The sequence below is a fragment of the Enhydra lutris genome, unplaced genomic scaffold (genome assembly GCF_002288905.1).
Source record: "Enhydra lutris kenyoni isolate GAN:26980312 unplaced genomic scaffold, ASM228890v2 scaffoldscaffold12, whole genome shotgun sequence".
Lineage (NCBI taxonomy): Eukaryota > Metazoa > Chordata > Mammalia > Carnivora > Mustelidae > Enhydra > Enhydra lutris.
Window position 1 is genome coordinate 55262283 of NW_019154096.1, and position 20717 is coordinate 55282999.

A 20717-nucleotide genomic window follows, 5' to 3' on the forward strand; every position below is an offset into this window, starting at 1 on the left:
TTTTTTTTTTTTTTATTAAAAAAATTTTTTTTAAGTAGGCTACTCGCCCAGCGTGGAACCCAACATGGGGCTTGAACTAATGACCCTGAGGTCAAGACCTAAGCCAGGAGCAAGAATCAGATGCTTAAGCAACTGAACTACCCGGGCGGTCCAAAATCATGCATGTTCTTTGAAGATAGGGACTTATATAATCATTTGTGTATCTCTGACTTAACTGTAGTTACTCTATCATATTTACTAAATTGGATCTATAACTTCTTTTCATGGAGGAAGATGTATGGACTTGTGGTTTTGAAGCAGAGATCTTTGGAAAGAAGAATTATGGGTTATCTGGGGCCTAGCATCAAACCATCTATTTCTTAGTCCTGAATGTTGTCTAGTACATTGGTGCTAGAAGGCTCTATCCCTTGCTTACTGATCACAACCGTTAGGAAATGGCACCAAGGTTACAGCATACTGATACTCTTCGCATTGTTTTTAGGAGACTGAAACACAGCAACCATGGAAGAAAGCTTCCCCCGAGGGGGTACAAGAAAGACCCACAAATCAGAGAAAGCTTTGCAGAAGTCAGTTGAACAAGACAACTTATTTGATGTAAGTGGTATGCTTGTTTGATAAGACTCACAGAGCATTTATTCTTGTGGAGAACAAACCTTGTTTGAGAATGTGGTATTTTCCATATTTGTTTCTTTTAAAGTCTACTTTTGGAAGTTGAACTTGTAAGAGAGTCCATACCACCATGAGGCTGTTTTTTAAAGCATGGCATTTAGTACTTGGGTTTACAGTGCTGTTGTTCCTTGTTCTTAGGATATTTGTGCCATGTCATTTAAGATTGGAGAGAAAAGTTATGGAATAAGTCATGAAAGGTACAACACAGTCAGTGATGTTGTAATGGTATCATACGGTGACGGGTGGTAGCTACACATGGTGAGCATAACATAATGTGTGGAGTTGTCAAATCACTATGCTGTACGCCTGAAACTAATGTAACATTGTGTGTTAACTGTACTTCAGTTAATTAAAAATAAAGGATGGGGAGAAAGCAGTTGGTGATTGATTTTTAAATGGGATCCTTGCCACATATAATGGTCAGAATTTGCATTGAAATTCATCTTTACCTAGAGTAGGCTCCAAATGCTAGAGGGAAGGGAACTAACATTTGATTGTATTTTATATAATCTTCCCAACTATACTGGAGTAGAGAACATCATTCCATGTTGAGGAATAGGCTGAGAGAGGTTACATATTTTAACTGAAACCACACAGCTTGTTATGGTGGAGTTAGGAGTTTAACTCGGGTCTTGATATCTCTACCTTCCATTTTTACACACTGTTCCTAATTGCTTCTCATAGTGGGGACCCCAGTGTCCATCCCACTCAAGGGAGGAAGAACATGGGAGCAAAGGGGCTTTTTAGAATATGAAGATGGCACCCACCTTGGGCAAAGGGAGCATTGGTGACAGAATGGGAGAGATGGGATTGGAGCAGAAATTACAGGAACACTGGGGGGTGTGGTGCAGTGGAGGAGTAACAAAGCAAGGTGACAGGTGACCTGAAGTTGAAGGGGAAGCCCAGGATTGTTTCTCTTCATTCTTTTGGATCTTTTGTTCCCCCTCCATAGATTTCTACTGAAGAGGAATCCACCAAAAGGAAAAAGAGCCAGAAAGGGCCAGCAAAAACAAAAAAGTTGAAAACTGAAAAGAGAGAAAGCAGCAAGTCTATAAGAGAGAAGTTTGAAATCCTTAATATTGAGGTTTGTTACAGTTTGGTTTTGTTCTAAACGAACTACCTGGGTTGCTTATATTTTATATGCTTTTCCCTTTCTCGTTTCTTCCATTCCTTTTGTATATATACACACGTGTGTGTGTGCGCATGCGCACGCATGCGTAAAGATTATTGCAGTTCATGCTCAGAATTGAGCATTATCACCTTCGAGTATTAACCAATGCCTGTGGTCATGTGTCATTTTTCTTTTTAGCTGTTGAGTCCCTCATTGTGCTTGTGTCTTCATGAAATGTGTTTCAGTAGATTCATAGGTTAGAACTGGCAATAACTTTTAAACCTTTCTACTTCTACTCTTTGATTTCATAGCTATGGGAATTCCTTTGGAGAAGTGAAGTGGTCTTTTAATGTTCTTTACATTTTTAGATTATAACTTGGGTATGTGTTGTAAAAAAGAAAAAGAGAAGCTAAATGGTTCCTAAGGAAAAGATTCAAATTCAGCCTGCAGAAGTGTTTTGTTTGTTGGGACTAGAAGCCAGGCCCCCCCTAATATCCCCCGCTAACATCAGTCATTGTTCTTTTCCCTCTTGTGCACATTTCACTTTTCCTCTTCTAGTCCCTGTGTGAGGGGATGCGGATTTTGGGTTGTGTGAAGGAAGTAAACGAACTGGAACTGGTGATTAGTCTCCCCAATGGACTCCGGGGTTTTGTGCAAGTGACTGAAATCTGTGATGCCTACACCAAAAAGCTGAATGAGCAGGTGGCTCAAGATGAACCTGTGAAGGTAAGGGAAGCCTGGATCTACTCTGATGGGAACTAAGTGGTGTACAAGCAGATGTAAAATTACAACTTTGCTGAGTGCTAAGAAGTCAAGGCACAAGGGGCCATGAGAGTTTATAACGGGATTTTTTTTTTTCTTTTTCAAATAAGAGGATTTTGACTTAGCCCAGAGAGCCTGGAGGACTTCCTGAGGAAGGGATGCTTGAACTGAGATCTGAAGGCTGAGTGTGTACTGGGTAAAAAGACGGAAGGGAGTTCAGGCAGAAGGAGCACAATGTGGAACAGAGAGAAGGCTAGTGTGGCTAGAGCAGAGAGAGCAAGGGAGAGTGGTGTGGGTTGGGGCAGGAGAGGTGGGTGGAGGCTGGACCATGTTAAAATTAGTTTTTAATTCTAGAACCAATGGGAAGCCCTTGAAGTGTTCTCACTGGGACGGGTGATGCGTAGACAGCAGAGAGAATAGATGGAAGAGGCGTGTAGTTGCCTGGAGACCAGTTAAGGGGTTACCGTAGTAGCCCAGCTCTGAGATTGACAGCAGGCTGTGTTTAGGGTTTACCTACCGAGGAGGTCAAGTCAGTGCCCACTGATGGATTTGATAAGGGGGATAAATCCTAATCTTCTGTTGTGTGTGAGTTGATGGTCAGCCTTGCCATTCTGAGATAGAAACCCTGAGAGAGGACCTGGGTTGGGAGAGATGATCACGATTTTATTTTTTGGTGTGTTGAATTTGAGGAACAGTTGAGACATCCAGTAGACAGGTGATTTCAGAGCTCAGAGTAGTCTGGGCTAGACACATACATGTGTGAGACTACTCTGTGTAGGTGGTAACTGAAGCTAGAAGAGGGAAGAAGGGCCTAGAAGGAGCGGAAAAAGTGAGAAGAGACTGAAAGATGGACCCTCAAGTGAATACTGACCCTGGAGAAAGACTTGAGTCTTGAGTACTTTTTTTTTTTTTTTTAGATATTATTTATTTATTTGAGAGAGAGCAAGAGAGAGCGCACATGCACATATCTGCGCAGCAGGGAAAGGCAGAAGGAGAGGGAGGGGATCTCAAGCAGACTCCTCACTGAGCACAGGCCCCATGCAGGGCTCCATCCCACAACTCTGAGATCACGACCAGAGCTGACCAAGAGTCAGACGCTCAATTGCCTAAACCACCCAGGTGCCCCAGCCAATGTTAAATGCTCTCTAAAGGTCACATATAAGAAGGACTGCGAAACAAGTTACTGGATTTAGCAACATGAAGATCACTGGCGATTTTATTGGGAGTTAAAGTGGTGGGTGAGGGGTGGAACACAGTTCCAGTGAGCTAAAGGGCGAGCAGGAGATGAAGAGTGGAGAACGTGAATACAGACGACTCTTGACAGGTCATCTTCATTTGCCTGTTCTGTGGAGATAATTTGGAAGTCTTACGCTGAAATTGAAGACTGTGACTTGGCCACAGATCCCTCTTCTTTGGCGAATGGTTACTTTCTTCATGCACTCTTTGGGCTCTTTGGGGTCTGAGGATGAGAAACCACAGAGCGAGGGTTGGGCAGTGGTATGTTGGTTCATGGGAAGAATGGGTATCATATTGTTCTCATTTGTTTTATGAAGGACCTGGTCGGCTTGCCTGAACTCTTCTCACCTGGCATGCTGGTGAGGTGTGTCGTGAGCAGTGTGGGTATTACAGAGAGGGGCAAAAAGAGTATCAAGTTATCTCTGAACCCCAGAAATGTCAACGAAGTGCTAAGTGCTGAGGCCCTGAAGCCTGGCATGGTACGTATGGGGTCAAGGAAGAGGAGCAGACAATGTGCCTTTTTCCTGCCTTGTTTCCTAGGGAGTATCTAGACCACCTTTTACTTTCAGCTTAACTATTATGCATAGGGGTGGGTTTTTTCCTGGGGAGAAGGTCTCTAGGGTGCTTAGGTACTTAATGGAAATCGAAGGCTTGAGCCTAATCACAATACCTTGGAGGGGGGAAAGGGAAAATTCACTGGTGGCCAATTAAAAAAAAAAAAAACCTCCAAGGAGGTTTAGCAGGGTGAGGAGTTCCTCAAAGTGCCTTACTTACCAAGACTTGTTCTTTACAGATAAAGTCGTTTTTAGAGGCTTTCTGGCATCTCTGGGGAATGCTTGAGGGCTAGTCTCTGAGAGCAAGAGACAGGGTAGATAGGGCAATGGGTCTGTCAGCTGTACTGATGGATAGCTCACTATTGAGTCTCCCAGTCCTGTGGAGAGTCAGGAGAAGTTAATCCTATTCTCTGAGTCCCAACGTGTGGTAGGTATAAAACACACTCATAAACTACACTCATCTCGGTGCTCTTGTAATTAAGAGAAAGGAGATCAATAGATTTTTTTTAACTTTTAGTTAGAAGCAACCAGTTTGGGACAGGCCCTGAAAGCTGGCCAGAAAGGGGAATAAAAGTAAGCCAAGGTACAGGAAATTGACAAATGTCAGAAGCCTGCTGTTTGGCAGGGGCTGTTTTAGACATTTCATCTGAAGAAATTCTCACAGCAATCCTGTGAGGCAGAAGGTAGATATTCCTCTTATGTATTTGGTAAAATGGACTCAGGTTTATGACTTGCCAAAGACCAAATGGTAAGAGCCAGATTTGAATTTCACGCTGCTTCCCATGAAATGTAAAGGAGGCTGGCAAGATTTTTTTTTTTTTTTTTTTTTTTTTTTTAAAGTCTTGGAGACACTTAGAAAAGACATGGTGAGCTAGAAGAGTAGTTCTGGATTAGTCATGGCTCTGGGAGTGACCTTGCAGGGCAATCTGGTTTACTCCTCTTTGTGTAACAATAGTCTTTGCTATCTTTTGAAAATTCTCTAGGGGAGAAACCCCTCTTTTTCATTCCATTCAGCTGTGTATAACACTTCTTGCTGTCTGGAAACCATAACATTCCTCAAGCTCTGGGAGAATGAAAGCTGATATCTTTCCCTTTTCTATCCTCAAGTAGGACCGAAGTTGTTGGGGGAGGCTTTGGGGGAGGATTGTGGGATGATGTGTCAAGATTGATGGTGGGAACATTTGTGTTTGGTAGTGGATTTCTGTTGTGTGTCCCATTACCTTTGACTTTTGAACTCTGGGGAATGCTTTCTCTTTCTCCAGCTGCTCACAGGCACTGTGTCCAGCCTGGAAGACCATGGCTATGTGGTGGACATTGGTGTTAGTGGGGCCAGAGCCTTTCTGCCACTGCAGAAAGCCCACGAGTATATCCGACAGAAGAACAAAGGTGAGGGGAGGAAGAGGGCCCTCTGCATGGTTGTGAGGCGGTGCATGTGGGGATGGTGTGTAAATACCATTTGGTTAATAAAATGAGAGAATGGTGACTCCAAAGGCTGTTGACTTTTCTAAAATCAGTGTTAATCCTAGCTGATAGGAAAGGGAATGTGTGTGAAGGGCCAGTGAGTGACAGGGTCTGAGATCCAGTGGACCGGTTTCACTTTTCTCACCTAGAAGATTCCACTGAAATTTGGGCCTTTTGGGCCTCTGAACCAGCACTCTTCCTGCCTTGTTGAGAGTTTCATATTTTTAAGCAGTGTTGATACCAAATCAGTCAGGGTCACTTTATTCCTCTCTTTTAATTGGTCACTGAGAGATTGGGAACGTGGGTATTACATGGTAACTGGGCAGGTAGACCATAGATCTTTACAGATAGTGCTTGAGCCCAAGTTAAGAGCCCTTCTCATGAAGGTATTTTTCCTTTTGGGGGCTGGGGCTGGGGCCGGGGCTTGCAGGTGCTAAACTGAAGGTGGGGCAGTACCTGCACTGCATCATTGAGGAGGTCAAAGGCAACGGAGGAGTGGTCGGTCTGTCTATTGGTCATTCTGAAGTTTCTGCTGCCATTGCTACTGAGGAGCAAAACTGGACCCTTAATAACTTGCTACCAGGACTGGTGGTCAAAGCCCAGGTACAGAAGGTAAACCATTCATTATCAGTACTGTTTTATAAAATAGAGATAATTTGTGTTGTATTGCGTGTGCACAGTCTGAAACTGTGCTACCCAATAGGGTAGACATTGGTCGCTTGTGGCTTATTATACACTGAAAATGTAGCAAGTGCCGTATGTTGAAATGATAATATTTTGGATGTATTGGGTTAACCAGTTATTAAAATAAATTTCATCTGTTTCTTTGTAGTTTTTAAATGTGACCGCTGGTGAAGTTAATTACAGTTACACATGGATTATGTTTCTTTTGGACAGTGCTGACTGAAAAAGTCATATAGTTTTTTGTTTTTAAAGATTTTATTTATTTTGGGGGATGGGGAGAGACAGAGGGAGAAGAGAATCTCAGGCAGACTCCATGTTGAGCACAGAGCCCAACACAGGGCTCAATCCTAGGGCCCTGAAACCACAACCTGAGCTGAAATCAAGAGTTGGATATTTAACCAACAGTGCCAACCAGTCACCCCGAAAAGTCACGCCTTTTTTTTTAATTTATTTTATTTTTTATAAAAGCTTTTATTAAAAGGCTTTTATAACAAAGAACTATCTCATCTCTTCTAACTCCATCTTTCACTCTTTTATTTTTGGAAATTTACCTCTGTATTTGTTAAGTAATAAGCTTTTGCTGGTATCTCTTGGTTTATCAATTTTAGGCATTGAGTTTTAACTTCTTACCGTGGTAAGGTGATAATAAGACGATTTGGCTCTCTTAATTTTCCCTTTCCTTCCTTCACCCTCCTGAGATATAATAAATTTTTGGTTAAATCATTATTTAGGGACGCCTGGGTGGCTCAGTGGGTTAAGCCGCTGCCTTCGGCTCGGGTCGTGATCTCGGGGTCCTGGGATCGAGCCCCGCATCGGGCTCTCTGCTCAGCAGGGAGCCTGCTTCCTCCTCTCTCTCTGCTTGCCTCTCTGCCTGCTTGTGATCTCTCTCTGTCAAATAAATAAATAAAATCTTTAAAAAAAAAATCATTATTTAGAGCTTAAATTATTATGGTTATATAAATATTATTTACCGCTGAGCGTACTGTGATTGTTTCTCAAATAGCTTTTCCTCCTGGAGCTGATAATCAGCTTTTTAAAAAAAAAAAATTTATTTATTTATTTGACAGAGAGAGCTCACAAGTGGGCAGAGAGGCAAGCAGAGAGAGAGGGGGAAGCAGGCTCCCTGCTGAGCAGAAAGCCCAATGCGGGCCTTGATCCCAGGACCCTGAGATCATGACCTGAGCCGAAGGCAGAGGCTTAACCCACTGAGCCACCCAAGCGCCCAGCTTTTTTTTTTTTTTTTCCTAAGATTTTATTTATTTGCAAAAGAGTGAGAGAGAGCACGAGTGGGGATAATACATCTTGTAGTTATTTTCCTCATACTGCATTTTTCCATAAACGTGTTTAAACCTTAGTTACTTTTTTTTACCTACCTAGAGCTCTTTTTACCTACAAGAGCTCCTCCTCTTGTCTAGACCAGTTGCTCTGGTAGGATTCCTGCAGAGCTGATATCCTAGGATTTCCTTTCTTGGTCTTCTGGGATCCTTCCCCTCTTTCTCTATATTGGAGTCTTCTTTGATTCCACATATTCCTCTTTTTTGGTTTACTTGCTCATTTTTGTGTGGTGCATTCTCCAGAAACATCCTTGGTAAGATACATGGGAGGTTAATTTCCTGACCTAGGGTGCTGGGGATCCCCCAGACCACTCCCAGGCTTGCTGATGCTCTAGAAGCTCTCAGAGGACTCCATATAGTGACACTTGTGACTGTGGTTTATTACAGTGGAAGGAAGCCAAGCAAAATCAGAAAGGGAAAAGGCACTAGGAGCACAAGCTTCCAAGAGTCCTTTCCCAGTGGAGTCACAAAGGGTGTAATTCTGTCTTTGGGAAGCTCATGAGAGAGTCAGTGCCCAAGAGTTTTTACTGGGGCTGCTCATGTAGGTACCCTCTTCCTGACATGTACCAAAATTCCAGATACCATGCTGTTGATATAAACAGTTCAGGTGCCGAGAGCCCCTTGGTTCTGGGAGTTGTGGGAACATTTGTAAAATCTAAATTTTCAGACAGCAGCTAATGGCCAACCTTGCCAGCAGGCTTTTCTGAGGATCACATTCTGGGTTTTTCTGTGTTACTCTTTTCTGCACACCTAGTATGTCTGAAAATATCTTTACTCACATGTGATTGGTAGTAAAGCTAGGATTAGAATTCTTTGTCAAAAATAACAGAATTTTGAAGACCTGTTGCCATTGTCATCTAGCCTCTGGTGCTCTTAAAAAGTCTAGTGCTACTTTGATTTCTCTTTCTTGTATATGTTTCTTCTTTTTGGCAGAGTTCAGGAATTTTTTTTTTTTTTTTTTAAAGATTTACTTATTTACTTTAAAGAGGGAGAGTGAGAGGTGGGGGAGTTGCAGAGGGAGAAGGAGAAAGAAAGACTCTCTAGCAGACTGCCCAGTGAGTGCAGAGCCCAATTTGGGGCTCAATCCTATGACCCAAGATCATGACCCGAGCCGAAAGCAAGAGTCAGATATGCAACCAACTGTGCCATCCAGGCGCCCCTTGGAAGAGTTTAAGAATTTTATTGTTATCGCTTTTAAGCTTTCTTGATGGGGCACCTGGGTGGCTCAGTCAGTTAAGTGGCTGCCTTCGGCTCAGGTCATGATCCCAGGGTCCTGGAATCTAGTCCCACATCTGGATTCCTGCTCCGAGGAGAGCCTGCTTCTCCCTTTCCCTCTGCTTGCCACTCTGCCCACTTGTGCTCTCTGTCAAATAAATAAAATCTTAAGAAAAAAAAAAAAAGATTTCATGATGATGTGTTTTGGTGTGATCTCTCTCCATTTATTTGTTTTACAATCCAGAAATGCAGATCTTTCAATTCTGAGAAAATTTCTTGTATTACTGGTTTTTTTCTTTTTCTATTTTCAAATTGACATATGATTCACATATGGGAGGATACACCCCGTGTAATGTATAACTCAGTAATTTTTTAGTGTATTCACAAAGGTGTGCAGCCATCACCACTATTTGATTCCAGAACATTTCATCACCCCAGTAAGAGATCCTGTACACATTGATAGTTACTCTCCATCTCTCCCTCTCTTAAGCCCCTGGCTCTACTTTTTGTCTCTAGATTTGTCTATTCTGGATATTTCATATAAATGGTATCATACAATATGTGGCCTTTTGTATCGGGTTCTGTCACTTAGCATGTTTTCAAGGCTCATCCATGTTGTCGCATGATGCAGCATGTGATTCATTCCTTTTTATGGCTAAATACTATTCCACAGTGTGGAGATGGCTCATTTTGTTTCTGCATTCATCAGTTAGTGGACATTTGGGTTGTTTCTGCTCTGAGCTCTTATGAGTAAAGCTGCTGTGAGATTGGTGTGTAAGTTTCTGTGTGAATGTAAGTTTTCATTTCTCTTAGGCATATACTTAGGAACAGAACTGCTGGTCATATAGTAACTGACCTTTTAGAGGAAGAGCCAAAATGGCGGCACCAGTTTACATTCCCATCAGCAGTTAAGGGTTCCAGTTTCTTCCCATTTTCACAAATAGTTGTTATTATGCTTTTTATTATAGCCATCCTAGTGGGTATGAAGTGGTATCTCCTTGTGATTTTGATTTGCATTTCCCTGATGATTAGCAATGTTAAGCATCTTTTCATGGGCCAGTTGTGTTACAACCACTTGTGTATCTTCTTTGGAGAAATATCTATTCAAAAGTTCTTTGTCCATCTTAAAGTTAGGTTATCTTTTTATTATTAAGTTGTAAGAGTTCTTTATATAGTCTGGATACTAGCCCCTTAACAGCTTTTTTTTTTTTTTAAATATAGTTTCTTTTTTCTCTCAAACTCTGGATGATGTTAGGCTTAATGTTTCAGTTCTTTAATTTTCTTATTTTTTCATCTCACTTTGTTTTGGTATGTGCATGTATTTTTCTGTATTGTGCCTTCTGGGAGACTCTCTTCAATTTTAACTTTGTACTCTCTCTTAAATGTTTGTTTTGATTGTCATTGTATGAGTGAGGTACTGGAATACCTGGTTGAGTGGGACATGTTGACGACCTCACGCTCAGAATCCGGAGCTAGCAGACTTTGAGCAGCTCCCAATGTCATTGGTGTTAAGTCTTCTCTAGTAAGATTTCTCTAGAAAGGATCTGTTAATCTGTTAATCTCTCCTCAGGAGGGTATAATCCTGGCCTGAGAGCTAGGTGGTATATAATACTCAGAATTTTTCTTAATCTACATTTTCAGGGTTTGCACTCTCCCTGTCTTTTGTGTCTCTGTACAAGTTTCCTAGAGAATAACTCTCATTTTCTGTGAAGCAGGAGAAGCATAGACCCTGTAGTTTGAGGAGAGGACCTGGAGGTTTAACTTTGTTTCCCAGATTTCAGTCTTCTGCCTCATTGATCTCTTTTGAGGTGCTTGTCACCTCTAATTGCTTAGCTTCTGGGGGTCTCCTTAGGGTGAAACAGCACAGGCAATATCTCCCTTTTGCTGGCATTAGGGTTTTGCCTTCTCGGTCTGGGCAGATCACCAAGTTAGCAACAGTTTGCCCAGGTGATCGGGCTGGCAGTTTCCAAAGGATCCTTGTGAAAATGACCCTCCATCCCATCAGGAAATCTCAAGTTGGGAGGATTGATGCCTCTCATGCCAGAAGGGAGGTGAGCTTACTGAACAAAGGAACAGCTAGGGGATGCCTGGATGGCTCAGTCGGTTAAGCGCCTGCCTTCGGCTTAGGTCATGATCCCAGGGTCCTGGGATTGAGCCCCACATGGGACTCCTTGCTCATCAGGGAGCCTGCTTCTCTCTCTCCCTCTGCCTGCCACTCTGCCTGCTTGTGTTCTCTCTCTGTGTGTCAAATAAATAAATAAAATCTTTAAAAAAAATAGCGCTGGGTGTTGTCCTGCCACTTAATTTTAAGGAAGAAGAATTGATAAGGGTTAGCCGAGGGAGGAGAGAGATGCAGTTGTGGAAAACACGGCAGTGAGGGTTTCATATGAACAGTGTCTCACATTCTTGGTTCCTTCTTGTTCCGTATATTTTTAGGTGACTCCAGTTGGCCTTACACTAAACTTCCTTTCATTCTTCACTGGCCTGGTTGACTTTATGCACCTGGATCCCAAGAAAGCTGGAACATATTTCTCAAATCAAGCAGTAAGAAACGTTTTCTTAATTCCAGTTGTATCCCAAACAGCTGTCTGGTATTGCAGCTAGCTATGAGCAGATCCTAGGGTTGCGTGTGTACAGGTATTAGAGGCAGTAAGGGGAATGAAATGTGTTTTGGAAGGACCACACGAAGCCACGGCGGTTATTTCTGTGGATTGAGATTAGGGAAGGAATCTATGAAAAAGAAGGCAACTTGTAGTTTGTATTTCTTATTGTTTTATATAGTTTGGTTTTGGCGGGGGTGGGTAGTGAATCTTTTGCTGTTATCATTTAAGGTGTTTAAGGATATTTAAAGTAAAAGAACAACATATGCATTTAAACAGAAAATGCAATTTAAAAGCGCTATGGATACAGTAGATCCAACTTTGAAAAAATTTTATTTTTAAAAAGATTTTATTTATGTATTTTAGAGAGAGAGGGAATGTGTGCATGTGTGAGTGTGAGCTGAGGGAAGGGGAGAGGGAGAGAGAGAATCTCAAGTAGGCTCTGTGCTGAGTGTGGAACCCGAAGTGGGGCTCAATCTCATGACTCTGAAATTATGACCTGAGCTGAAATGAAGAGTTGGGCACTTAACCAACTGAGCCACCTAAGTGCTCTGAAAAAATTTTTATTTTTGCTTCAAAAATTTTTTTAATTTTTTAAAGATTTTTTTCATTAGGGAGAGAGTGTGCATGTGTGCGTGCATGAACCGGGGAGGGGTAAAGGGAGAGGGAGAAGCAGACTCTTCCTGCTGAGCAAAGAGACTGATGCAGAGCTCAGTCCCAGGACCCTGAGATCATGACCTGAACCAAAGCAGATGCTTAGCTGATTGAGCCACCAAGGTCTCCCTGAAAAATTTTTTTAATGGTACACCTGGTTAAAATACTGGCAGATTATACTGTGTGGTGTTAATCATGATTAACTGGCTGATTTTTCTGCATTTACCTAAATATCCAAATTTTCTGCAGTGATCATGACTATTTGGGAAGAAAGTCCCAATATATGTTATTCAGAGTTTTTAATAGAATCCTAAAATGATTTTCTTTCTTTTCTTTTTTGCTTTTAACAGTAATATATGCTATCGGATTCTACAGAGACATGTTTTTTAGCTAAACAAGTTTTCCCAGCACTTAGTGATAATATTAACTGTTTGGTGAACTTTTTTCTAGTAACTTTTTCTCCTTACAATCCTATTTGTGTACAAAATGCAGACATTTTACATGCTGTGACCTTGTGATCAGAGCAGGCTGTTCCTGGTGTGTTTTAGGCGGGTCTCTGGTACAGTGATGCTGGGACATGGTTTCTGTCGCATATGCGTTATTAGCCTCATGGTGTTAAGGGGACCCTGGTATGTTTTCCTGGCCTTGAGTGAGCATGGATTTAGTTAGACGCAGTTTCTCCGGGGCATTTTGTTTGACTTTTGCCCAATTTTGTTTGGATTGCCCTAGTTGATATTCCTGCTTCCATCCATAACCTGGGCAGCAGATGTGGAGTCTTGAGCTCTGAAAGTCTGCTCTGGGGGCCTGATATTCCATGTGCCTCCTCCTGCTCATGATTCTCTTTCTCTTATCTAGGTAAGGGCCTGTGTTCTCTGTGTCCATCCTCGGACCAGGGCCGTGCGGCTGAGCCTGCGTCCCGTCTTCCTGCAGCCGGGGCGCTCCCTCACCCGGCTCTCTTGCCAGCATCTGGGAGCCGTGCTGGATGACGTTCCTGTCCAGAGCTTTATCAGCAAGGCCGGCGCCACCTTCAAGCTGAAGGATGGGGCGCTGGCCTATGCCCGGGTGAGGAAGTGTTTCGTTTCCAGGATCTTATCACTAGAGAGATTCTGGGGACACGTGGGTCCTTTTCTGTTTTCTACATCCCTTGTATTAGTTGCCTATTTTTTAGTATCCCCAGGTGTGGCAGACTCTGCAGAGGGATTAGAACAATATCCGTTTGTTCTTAGAATTCTTTAGGATTAATCTGACTGACTTTGATACCTGGTCGATGGTAGGTACAAGAATGAGTTCAGATCCACACCAGAGCTTGGCAAAGGTTTTGAAAGGGCCAGATAATAAATATTTCAGGTTTGTGGGCCATTCGATCTCTGTGCTAACCACTCAGCTCTGTTGTAGCCGGAAAGCAGCCATAGACAGTATGTAAATGAACGGGCATGGCTGTGTTCCAGTAAAACTTTTATTTGCAAAATAGGCACTAACTTATGAGTTATAGTTTTTGGACCCATCATCTAGACTGTTCTCTGACCTTACAGTCTATGACCGTAAAGAGCAGTGTTTTAGTTAGCGGAATTATTTTAATAGGCGATCAACAGTGTTTTTATGGTAGGTGCTAAATGTGTCAATGTGTTTTCATATCTGATTGCCTCAGATCTACTGTGTCTGGCTTGTGGTTAATCACTTGGTACTTTGTAGCTCAGCCATCTCTCCGACTCGAAGAACGTCTTCAGTGCTGACTCCTTTAAGCCAGGGAACACTCACAAGTGTAGAATCATCGATTACAGCCAAATGGATGAGCTGGCCTTGCTCTCTCTTAGGACGTAAGTCTGTCATCGACACGTGTGGGGCTGGAGAAGTGTGCTTCTCTGGGGTTGCTTGCTCACAGTTTCTCCTGGCCTGACGTGGTGATTATTTTCTTTCTTGCCGGCATGATTTTGGGAGCCCTGAATTTTAGGTAGCCTCTGCCCTGGCTTATTTAATCTTGTGTTTTCTTTTTGTTCTAGGACCATTATTGAAGCTCAGTACCTTAGATATCATGACATCAAACCTGGGGCACTGGTGGAGGTAAGACTCAAGCATATCGTTAGATACTCGTTCACCTTCAGACATTCTTTAGTTCACAGGTTAACTGGCCACTCATTAGTTCTCACATGAACACATCAAAGTCATGTTCCTTACCCCTGCCTGTTAACTGGAGATTCTTTTTCTTCCCTTGGGTAACATGTAATTAATTTCAAGGTAAGGTCTTAATAGCATCACTCAAATACACAGAGTCAGGAGGTCATAAATCCTGGCATTTGATGGTATTTATTAGATTTGGGCAAAAGTTAGTTCTGTGCTAGTTGAACTCCTGAGATGTTAGTATGAGGTCACTTGCAGTTGCCTCTCGTGTCCAGCCATTTAGCCCTAGTTGAGCAGATCTCCTTTAAGGTAGAGTTTGTTCCTTAGGAGACAGAATCCCCTCCTGTGAAGAATGTGCTTGTGAGGTAGACAGAGAACATGTTCCCACAGAAAGATGCGAAGGTTCCTGTAAACAAAACAGACTGCATTCACATCAGCGCGGGGTGTGTGCTTTACCCTGTGACATCTGGAATAATAGGCAGTTAGCCTGGGAAGCTGGGTTTCAAAAGAGAGGTGTGACCTGCTTTGTTGTAAGAAGTAGAGGGGGAAAAGCCATTCTTGAGGCATGATGGCATCTTTTCTTTGGATTCTCTAGGGCACAGTGCTGACCATAAAGCCATACGGGATGCTGGTGAAGGTGGGCGAGCAAATCCGGGGCCTGATACCGCCCATGCACCTGGCCGACATCCTGATGAAGAATCCAGAAAAGAAGTACCACATCGGGGATGAGGTCAAGTGCCGGGTGAGCCTCCTGAAGGGTCTCCTTGGGGTTTAAGCCAGATGGGAAGAGAGCAATGCTTCTCAGCTGAAGTTTCTGCCTTTTTCCACAGAATGACCATGTAACATCTGTGGTTTGTATCTGGCATTGAGAAGAGAAAACCGGGTCACTGCCCTTGATTGTTGTGTAATATAATTGAGAGTCAAAATAATACATGAAGAGAGCAAGCCACTGTGTGACTTTTTGTCACTTGGTTTGGCGCAGGCTCTGTGCTATGGTCGTATCTCAGAGGAGAGGCAAGGGTGGGCTGGGCCAGCAGGAATATTGGTGATATCAGTAGTAACTGCCCTGTAACATGTATTTTGTGCCATTTGCTATCCTAAGCCCCTGCAATGCATTATGTCATTTAATCCTTAAAACGATCCCATAAAGTAAGTACTGTTATCCTCGTCTTGCAGTGGGGAAAGTAAAGTGTAGGAAAGTGAAGTCACACAGCTCGCTCAAAGTCACATAGCTAATAAATGGCAGAACCAGTTTTCACATGCAGGTCTATATGACCATAATATCTTCTAGATTTCTGGCAGAGGTGGTACTTGAACTAGAAAGGATTTAAAGAGGAGCGAGGGGTGTGTTAGGCACAGAAATATCTAAATTAAGCTGCTGAAACTTGAGTGGTTTATAACAAAGTCTTGAATCCCAAGAGAAGCTTCACAGAGTTGTGAAGATTAAATGTGATATGCAGTACTTAACACAAGGCCTGGTGTGTGCAGGCACTCACAACGTTAGATTTTCTTCTTTTCGTTTTATTTCATTATTGAGTCAAGAAAGATACTGATCACCCGTTGGTGCAAAATTTTATAGTAGTGGAGTCAGGAAGTTAGAAACAAAGGAATTTCTCTGCCTTTAAGGAGATGACCTGAGGGATGAGAGATGGTTGGATCTCTCAATCTCAGTAGCTAATACACAGTAGTACTGAGGTGGTGAGTTGGCTCGGTCGTTCATTCTGTTATACAAGATGGCACATGGTCTGGGAGGGAGCTGAGGTGGCATTGAAAGGACTGACCCAAGACGCTGTGGAGGTGCATGGGGATGGTGCTTGTGGATGCAGGCCCAGGAGGGAACGTATGGGAGGAAGTACTTTTGAAATAGGTGAATACTCCCCAGATTGTCATCCAGCAGGGAGCAGGGAAAGAGATAGGTTCTTAAGGACGGACCCTGGCCTTTGGGTTCAGAGGTTGCAGAGACCAGTCCGATGGCTCTCTTGATAACGGGTAACTTGATGACAACCAGTATTCTTCCCTTAGGTTTTGCTTTGTGATCCTGAAGCCAAGAAGCTGATGATGACGCTGAAGAAAACCCTAATTGAGTCCAAGCTGCCTGCCATTACCTGCTATGCCGATGCCAAGCCTGGTCTGCAGACGCATGGCTTCATCCTCAGGGTCAAGGACTATGGCTGCATCGTGAAGTTCTACAACGATGTGCAGGGACTGGTGCCCAAGCATGAGCTCAGTGCCGAGTATGTCCCTGACCCAGAGAGGGTCTTTTACGCTGGCCAGGTAACCCTTTCCTGGGACAGGCCCATATCCTTGGTGACCCCATGAACTCAGATTTGACGGAGTAGTGGGAGGACTACTTTTTAAGGGCTAAGGAAGGGGCATGTGGGGCAGTGGGTTGGAGCCAGCTAGGTGGAGGAGATGTGGAACAGAACTGAGAGGAACCTTCAGGGGGTTTCAGCAGAAGCTGGCAAACTAAGTGACCTCAGCCCCACAACCTGGAAGAAATGAATTAGTCTTTACCTATAACAAACATGCTGGTGGCCCTCACATCAGAAATTGTTCTGAGGTCATTGTCACCACAAGATGGCAGTGCCATAAAACTAGTGAGTCTGGGTCTATCTAGGAAAAATAAGTTTTGAAAGCTTGGGGTTGTATCAAAAACTTATTCATGTTTTCCTCTCCCACGAAAGGTGGACGTGAGGGGGATTCTGTGTATCTTTCAGTACATTACTCTCCATTGCTTTCTGACCTGATCCCAGGTCTACGTGCCTCTCCCTCTGCAGTGCTTGTGGAGGGCAGCTCTCTCCAGGGCCTGGCTGGCCTGCGGGGAAGAGTTAGCCAGGCAAGTGTGATTTCTCACTAGGTGGTGAAGGTTGTGGTGCTGAACTGTGAGCCATCCAAAGAGAGGATGCTTTTGTCCTTCAAGCTGTTGGGTGATCCCAAGAAGGAGCATCTGGGACACAGTCAGAAGAAAAGAAGAACTGTTAGCCTTGGACAGGTACCTGGACTTCTCCAGAGAAGCTACTTCAGTTGACAATGGCAGAAAGTGGGGTGCCACTGACACGTGGGGCACTGGGACCTGTGGAGGGAAAGATCAAGGTAGCTAGATAAGATTCTAGGGCTAGACAGAATTGAGGGTCTTGAAAGAGGATTCTTTTCTGTGTGTCAGAGCAAATGGAAGCTGTCCAGGAAAGGAAGGTGCCATTCTTGTATGGCTATTCAGCAGTGTCCTGCTGTCCTCTTTCCTCTCTGGTCTTTAGGACCAGCCTGTGATACTGCCTTTCCCCTGAGACTCAGTAGAGGGACTTGGGAGAGGAGTGATGCGAGCACTTAAATGGGTCTTGGTGTGTGTGCGGGTCCCTGGCGGGTCTTTGGGGGCAGTGGTGTGGGGTGTGGAAGAAAACTCCTTCTCTGATCTTGACCTCTCAATGATCCCTGGTGCTGGGACTTATCTCTGCCTGAGCCAGATGTGGTTGCTGTCTGCTCAGGACAAGTACCATTTTTTGTCTTTCTTTTCCTGAGTAGTTGGTGGATGTGAAGGTTTTAGAGAAGACCAAAGACGGGCTGGAGGTGGCTGTCCTGCCCTACAACACCCCTGCTTTCCTCCCCACGCCTCATCTGTCGGACCACGTCGCCAATGGCCCTCTGTTGTATCACTGGCTTCAGACTGGTGACACTCTTCACAGAGTACTTTGTCTCAGCCAGAGCGAGGGACGTGTTGTATCCTTTACTGGCACCTGGTGAGCTGTGGGCCCTTGGGGGAAGACTCTGCTCTGGACTGGAAGCTCCATGGGAAAAAGTCAGTCATTTGACTTCAGAAATACCTCCATAAAATGAAACCAGTGACCAGACTGTACTTTCCCTGCCTTCCCCTAGTGGAAAGTAAGAGGATTGAAGTTCTACCAGTAGATGCTCATCAGGACAGAGTGGGAGTCTAAGGTGTCCGACAGAGGGCAGTGTGGCCTGCCAGGTCCAGCGGGATATCTCCAGTAGCACATCTTGCCTTCTTATATACAGTGCTTGCCCCTTGAGCTGGAACAATTAATGAGGCAGCTGCTGTCCTCCTTCCCAATACCCGTCCCCCTGCCGCCACCGCCATCAGGCCCATGGGGCTCCCGAGTATTCCCTTTGGTCTTGGTATGTGTACTTCAAAGGAGAACACTGCCTCTTCCTCACAGAATGTAAAATGAAATCTCTGAAGGGTGAAGATTGAGGAGGTGGGATAGAGTCAGTTAGTGTGAAGATTGTGGAGGATCCTGTCATGGTTGGTCCAGCTGCCAAACCACAGAGATGAGCCTGTCTCTTTTTGGTCCTCTTCAGTAACCTGGAGACAAACTAACAGAGAAAGGAAGAGCACTGGTTCTTAAACTTGAGTGTGTATCAGAATCACCTGGAGGCCTTGTTTACACAGCTTGTGGAGCCCCACCCCAGAGTCTGTGATTCTGTAGGTCTGGGACAGTGTTTGGAAGCTTGCTTTTCTTTTCTTTTCTTTTTTTTTTTTTTTTTTTTAAGATTTTTATTTATTTATTTGACAGAGAGAGAACACAAGCACGGGGAGTGGGAGAGAGAAGCAGGCTTCCCGCTGATTAGGGAGTCTGATGCAGGGCTCCGTCCCAGAACCCTGGGATTATTACCTGAGCTGAAGGCAGATGCTTAACAACTGAGCCCCCCAGGCACCCCAGGAGTTAGCATTTCTAACAGATTCCAGGTGATGCTAGTGCTGTTAGTCTGCATGCTTAGAGAATCACTGTAGCAGTAGAGCAGGTAGAATGGAAAAAGGAGATGGAGAGATGGTTATTTCATCTGCGCTTTCTGGAATGTTCCTTGATGAAGTGCCATTAGCTCCTTTGTAGGAAGCCAGCTTTGGTCTCCACCGTGGAGGGTGGCCAGGATCCTAAAAGCTTCGCAGAAATCCATCCTGGGATGCTGCTCATCGGTTTTGTGAAGAGCATCAAGGACTATGGTGTGTTCGTCCAGTTCCCGTCAGGTCTTAGTGGACTGGCCCCCAAAGCTGTAAGTTCAGCTCCATGTACCAGGAGCCTTGGGGGAGAGATACTACAGTCATGGAACCTGAGAGTGGGAAGGTGCAGGATACCTTAATCCTTGTAAGATTTTTCAGGGGCAAGGCAGAAAGGCCACCTGGCTGAGGGGAATGGGGCTGAGATTCTTGCCCAGCCATGTGTCCTGGTGCAGGGCTGTGTCCTGGAGGGAGGGGCATCTTTACTTAATGGTACAGCGTTGGGTAGGTGGGCAGGGGCTGTGAAGACTAGTCTCCAGTGCCAGAATAGTGACTTACACTCTCAGCATGTATAGACATGGCCGTTAACTTTCCTGAGCCACTGAGTACTAGTTTTGCAACCTCTGGGGTTTTTGAGGCATCACGATACCAGAATACCTTGGAAGGATCCCCTTCACCACGGTGTCACTGAAGTCATGAACTTTTCAGATTGCAAAAAGTCTTAGTGACCCCATCGTTGAACCCCTCGTGCCTGCTAACTAAACTGTGACCCAGAGTTGGAGGGAGTCTTAGTGAAGTCACTGTAAGACGGTGGGAGAGCAGGTGGCCTGTAGTTCACCTATGGAAAGGAAGAAGTATGAATAAATACTTCTTCCTTTCCGTAGGTTTATCCCCCTGATGTTTTCCCTAGATGGCTCTTATTTGTATCCCCTGCCAGAACAGTTTGAGAGAAGAGGGGAAGCCTGCAGAAACACGCATAGCACAGGGCAGAGGGTTACCATCGTGTGTTAGACACGTGGCTTGCCAGTGATGTGCCTTCTTGGCTGGGTGCCCTCTAGAAGGCTGGCTTGGACGGCCAGGGTCTTGCATGGTTTTCTGGAAGGGGAGTAGAGCTGTGCTGAAGAGAGGGCTGAGGAATCTTCCTGGCCTCCCTCTCCCCACTCCTTCCCCCACACATCCTTTCCTGGGGGCCTGAAGTGAGTTGTCTTGATAGAGACTTCCTGTCTTTACTTTCTGCCTGCTCATTAGATCATGAGTGACAAGTTTGTGACTTCCACAAGTGACCACTTCGTCGAGGGGCAGACAGTGGTTGCGAAGGTGACCAACGTGGATGAGGAGAAGCAGCGCATGCTGCTGTCGCTGCGGCTGTCGGACTGTGGTCTGGGCGACCTGGCCACCACCAGCCTCCTCCTCCTGAGCCAGTGCCTGGAAGAGCGGCAGGGTGTGCGCAGCCTCATGAGCAACCGAGGTGGGGGCACGTGGGCTGAGGGGGGTCGGGGGTGGGGAACGTCTGTTTTATTTGAGAGTGAGGCAGAGAGAGCACATGAGTGGGAGGGACAGAAGGAGAGCGAATGGCAAGCAGGCTCC

General features: G+C 44.6%; 1 protein-coding gene across 3 annotated transcripts in view; it reads left to right on the top strand.

The window, feature by feature from the left end:
• LOC111144869 (programmed cell death 11) overlaps nucleotides 1-20717 on the top strand; it is a 51880-nt gene that overhangs the window by 11664 nt on the left and 19499 nt on the right. For all 3 annotated transcript variants that reach the window (XM_022499431.1, XM_022499428.1, XM_022499430.1), the window contains exons 2-17: nucleotides 482-594; nucleotides 1622-1753; nucleotides 2339-2506; nucleotides 4096-4257; nucleotides 5595-5718; nucleotides 6224-6405; nucleotides 11463-11570; nucleotides 13136-13342; nucleotides 13973-14097; nucleotides 14281-14341; nucleotides 14994-15140; nucleotides 16421-16672; nucleotides 17256-17390; nucleotides 17918-18112; nucleotides 19235-19405; nucleotides 20379-20598. In XM_022499431.1, the coding sequence (XP_022355139.1) occupies nucleotides 502-594; nucleotides 1622-1753; nucleotides 2339-2506; nucleotides 4096-4257; nucleotides 5595-5718; nucleotides 6224-6405; nucleotides 11463-11570; nucleotides 13136-13342; nucleotides 13973-14097; nucleotides 14281-14341; nucleotides 14994-15140; nucleotides 16421-16672; nucleotides 17256-17390; nucleotides 17918-18112; nucleotides 19235-19405; nucleotides 20379-20598 (2482 nt within the window). In that variant the 5' untranslated portion in view covers nucleotides 482-501. The remainder of the gene's footprint in view (nucleotides 1-481; nucleotides 595-1621; nucleotides 1754-2338; nucleotides 2507-4095; nucleotides 4258-5594; nucleotides 5719-6223; nucleotides 6406-11462; nucleotides 11571-13135; nucleotides 13343-13972; nucleotides 14098-14280; nucleotides 14342-14993; nucleotides 15141-16420; nucleotides 16673-17255; nucleotides 17391-17917; nucleotides 18113-19234; nucleotides 19406-20378; nucleotides 20599-20717) is intronic.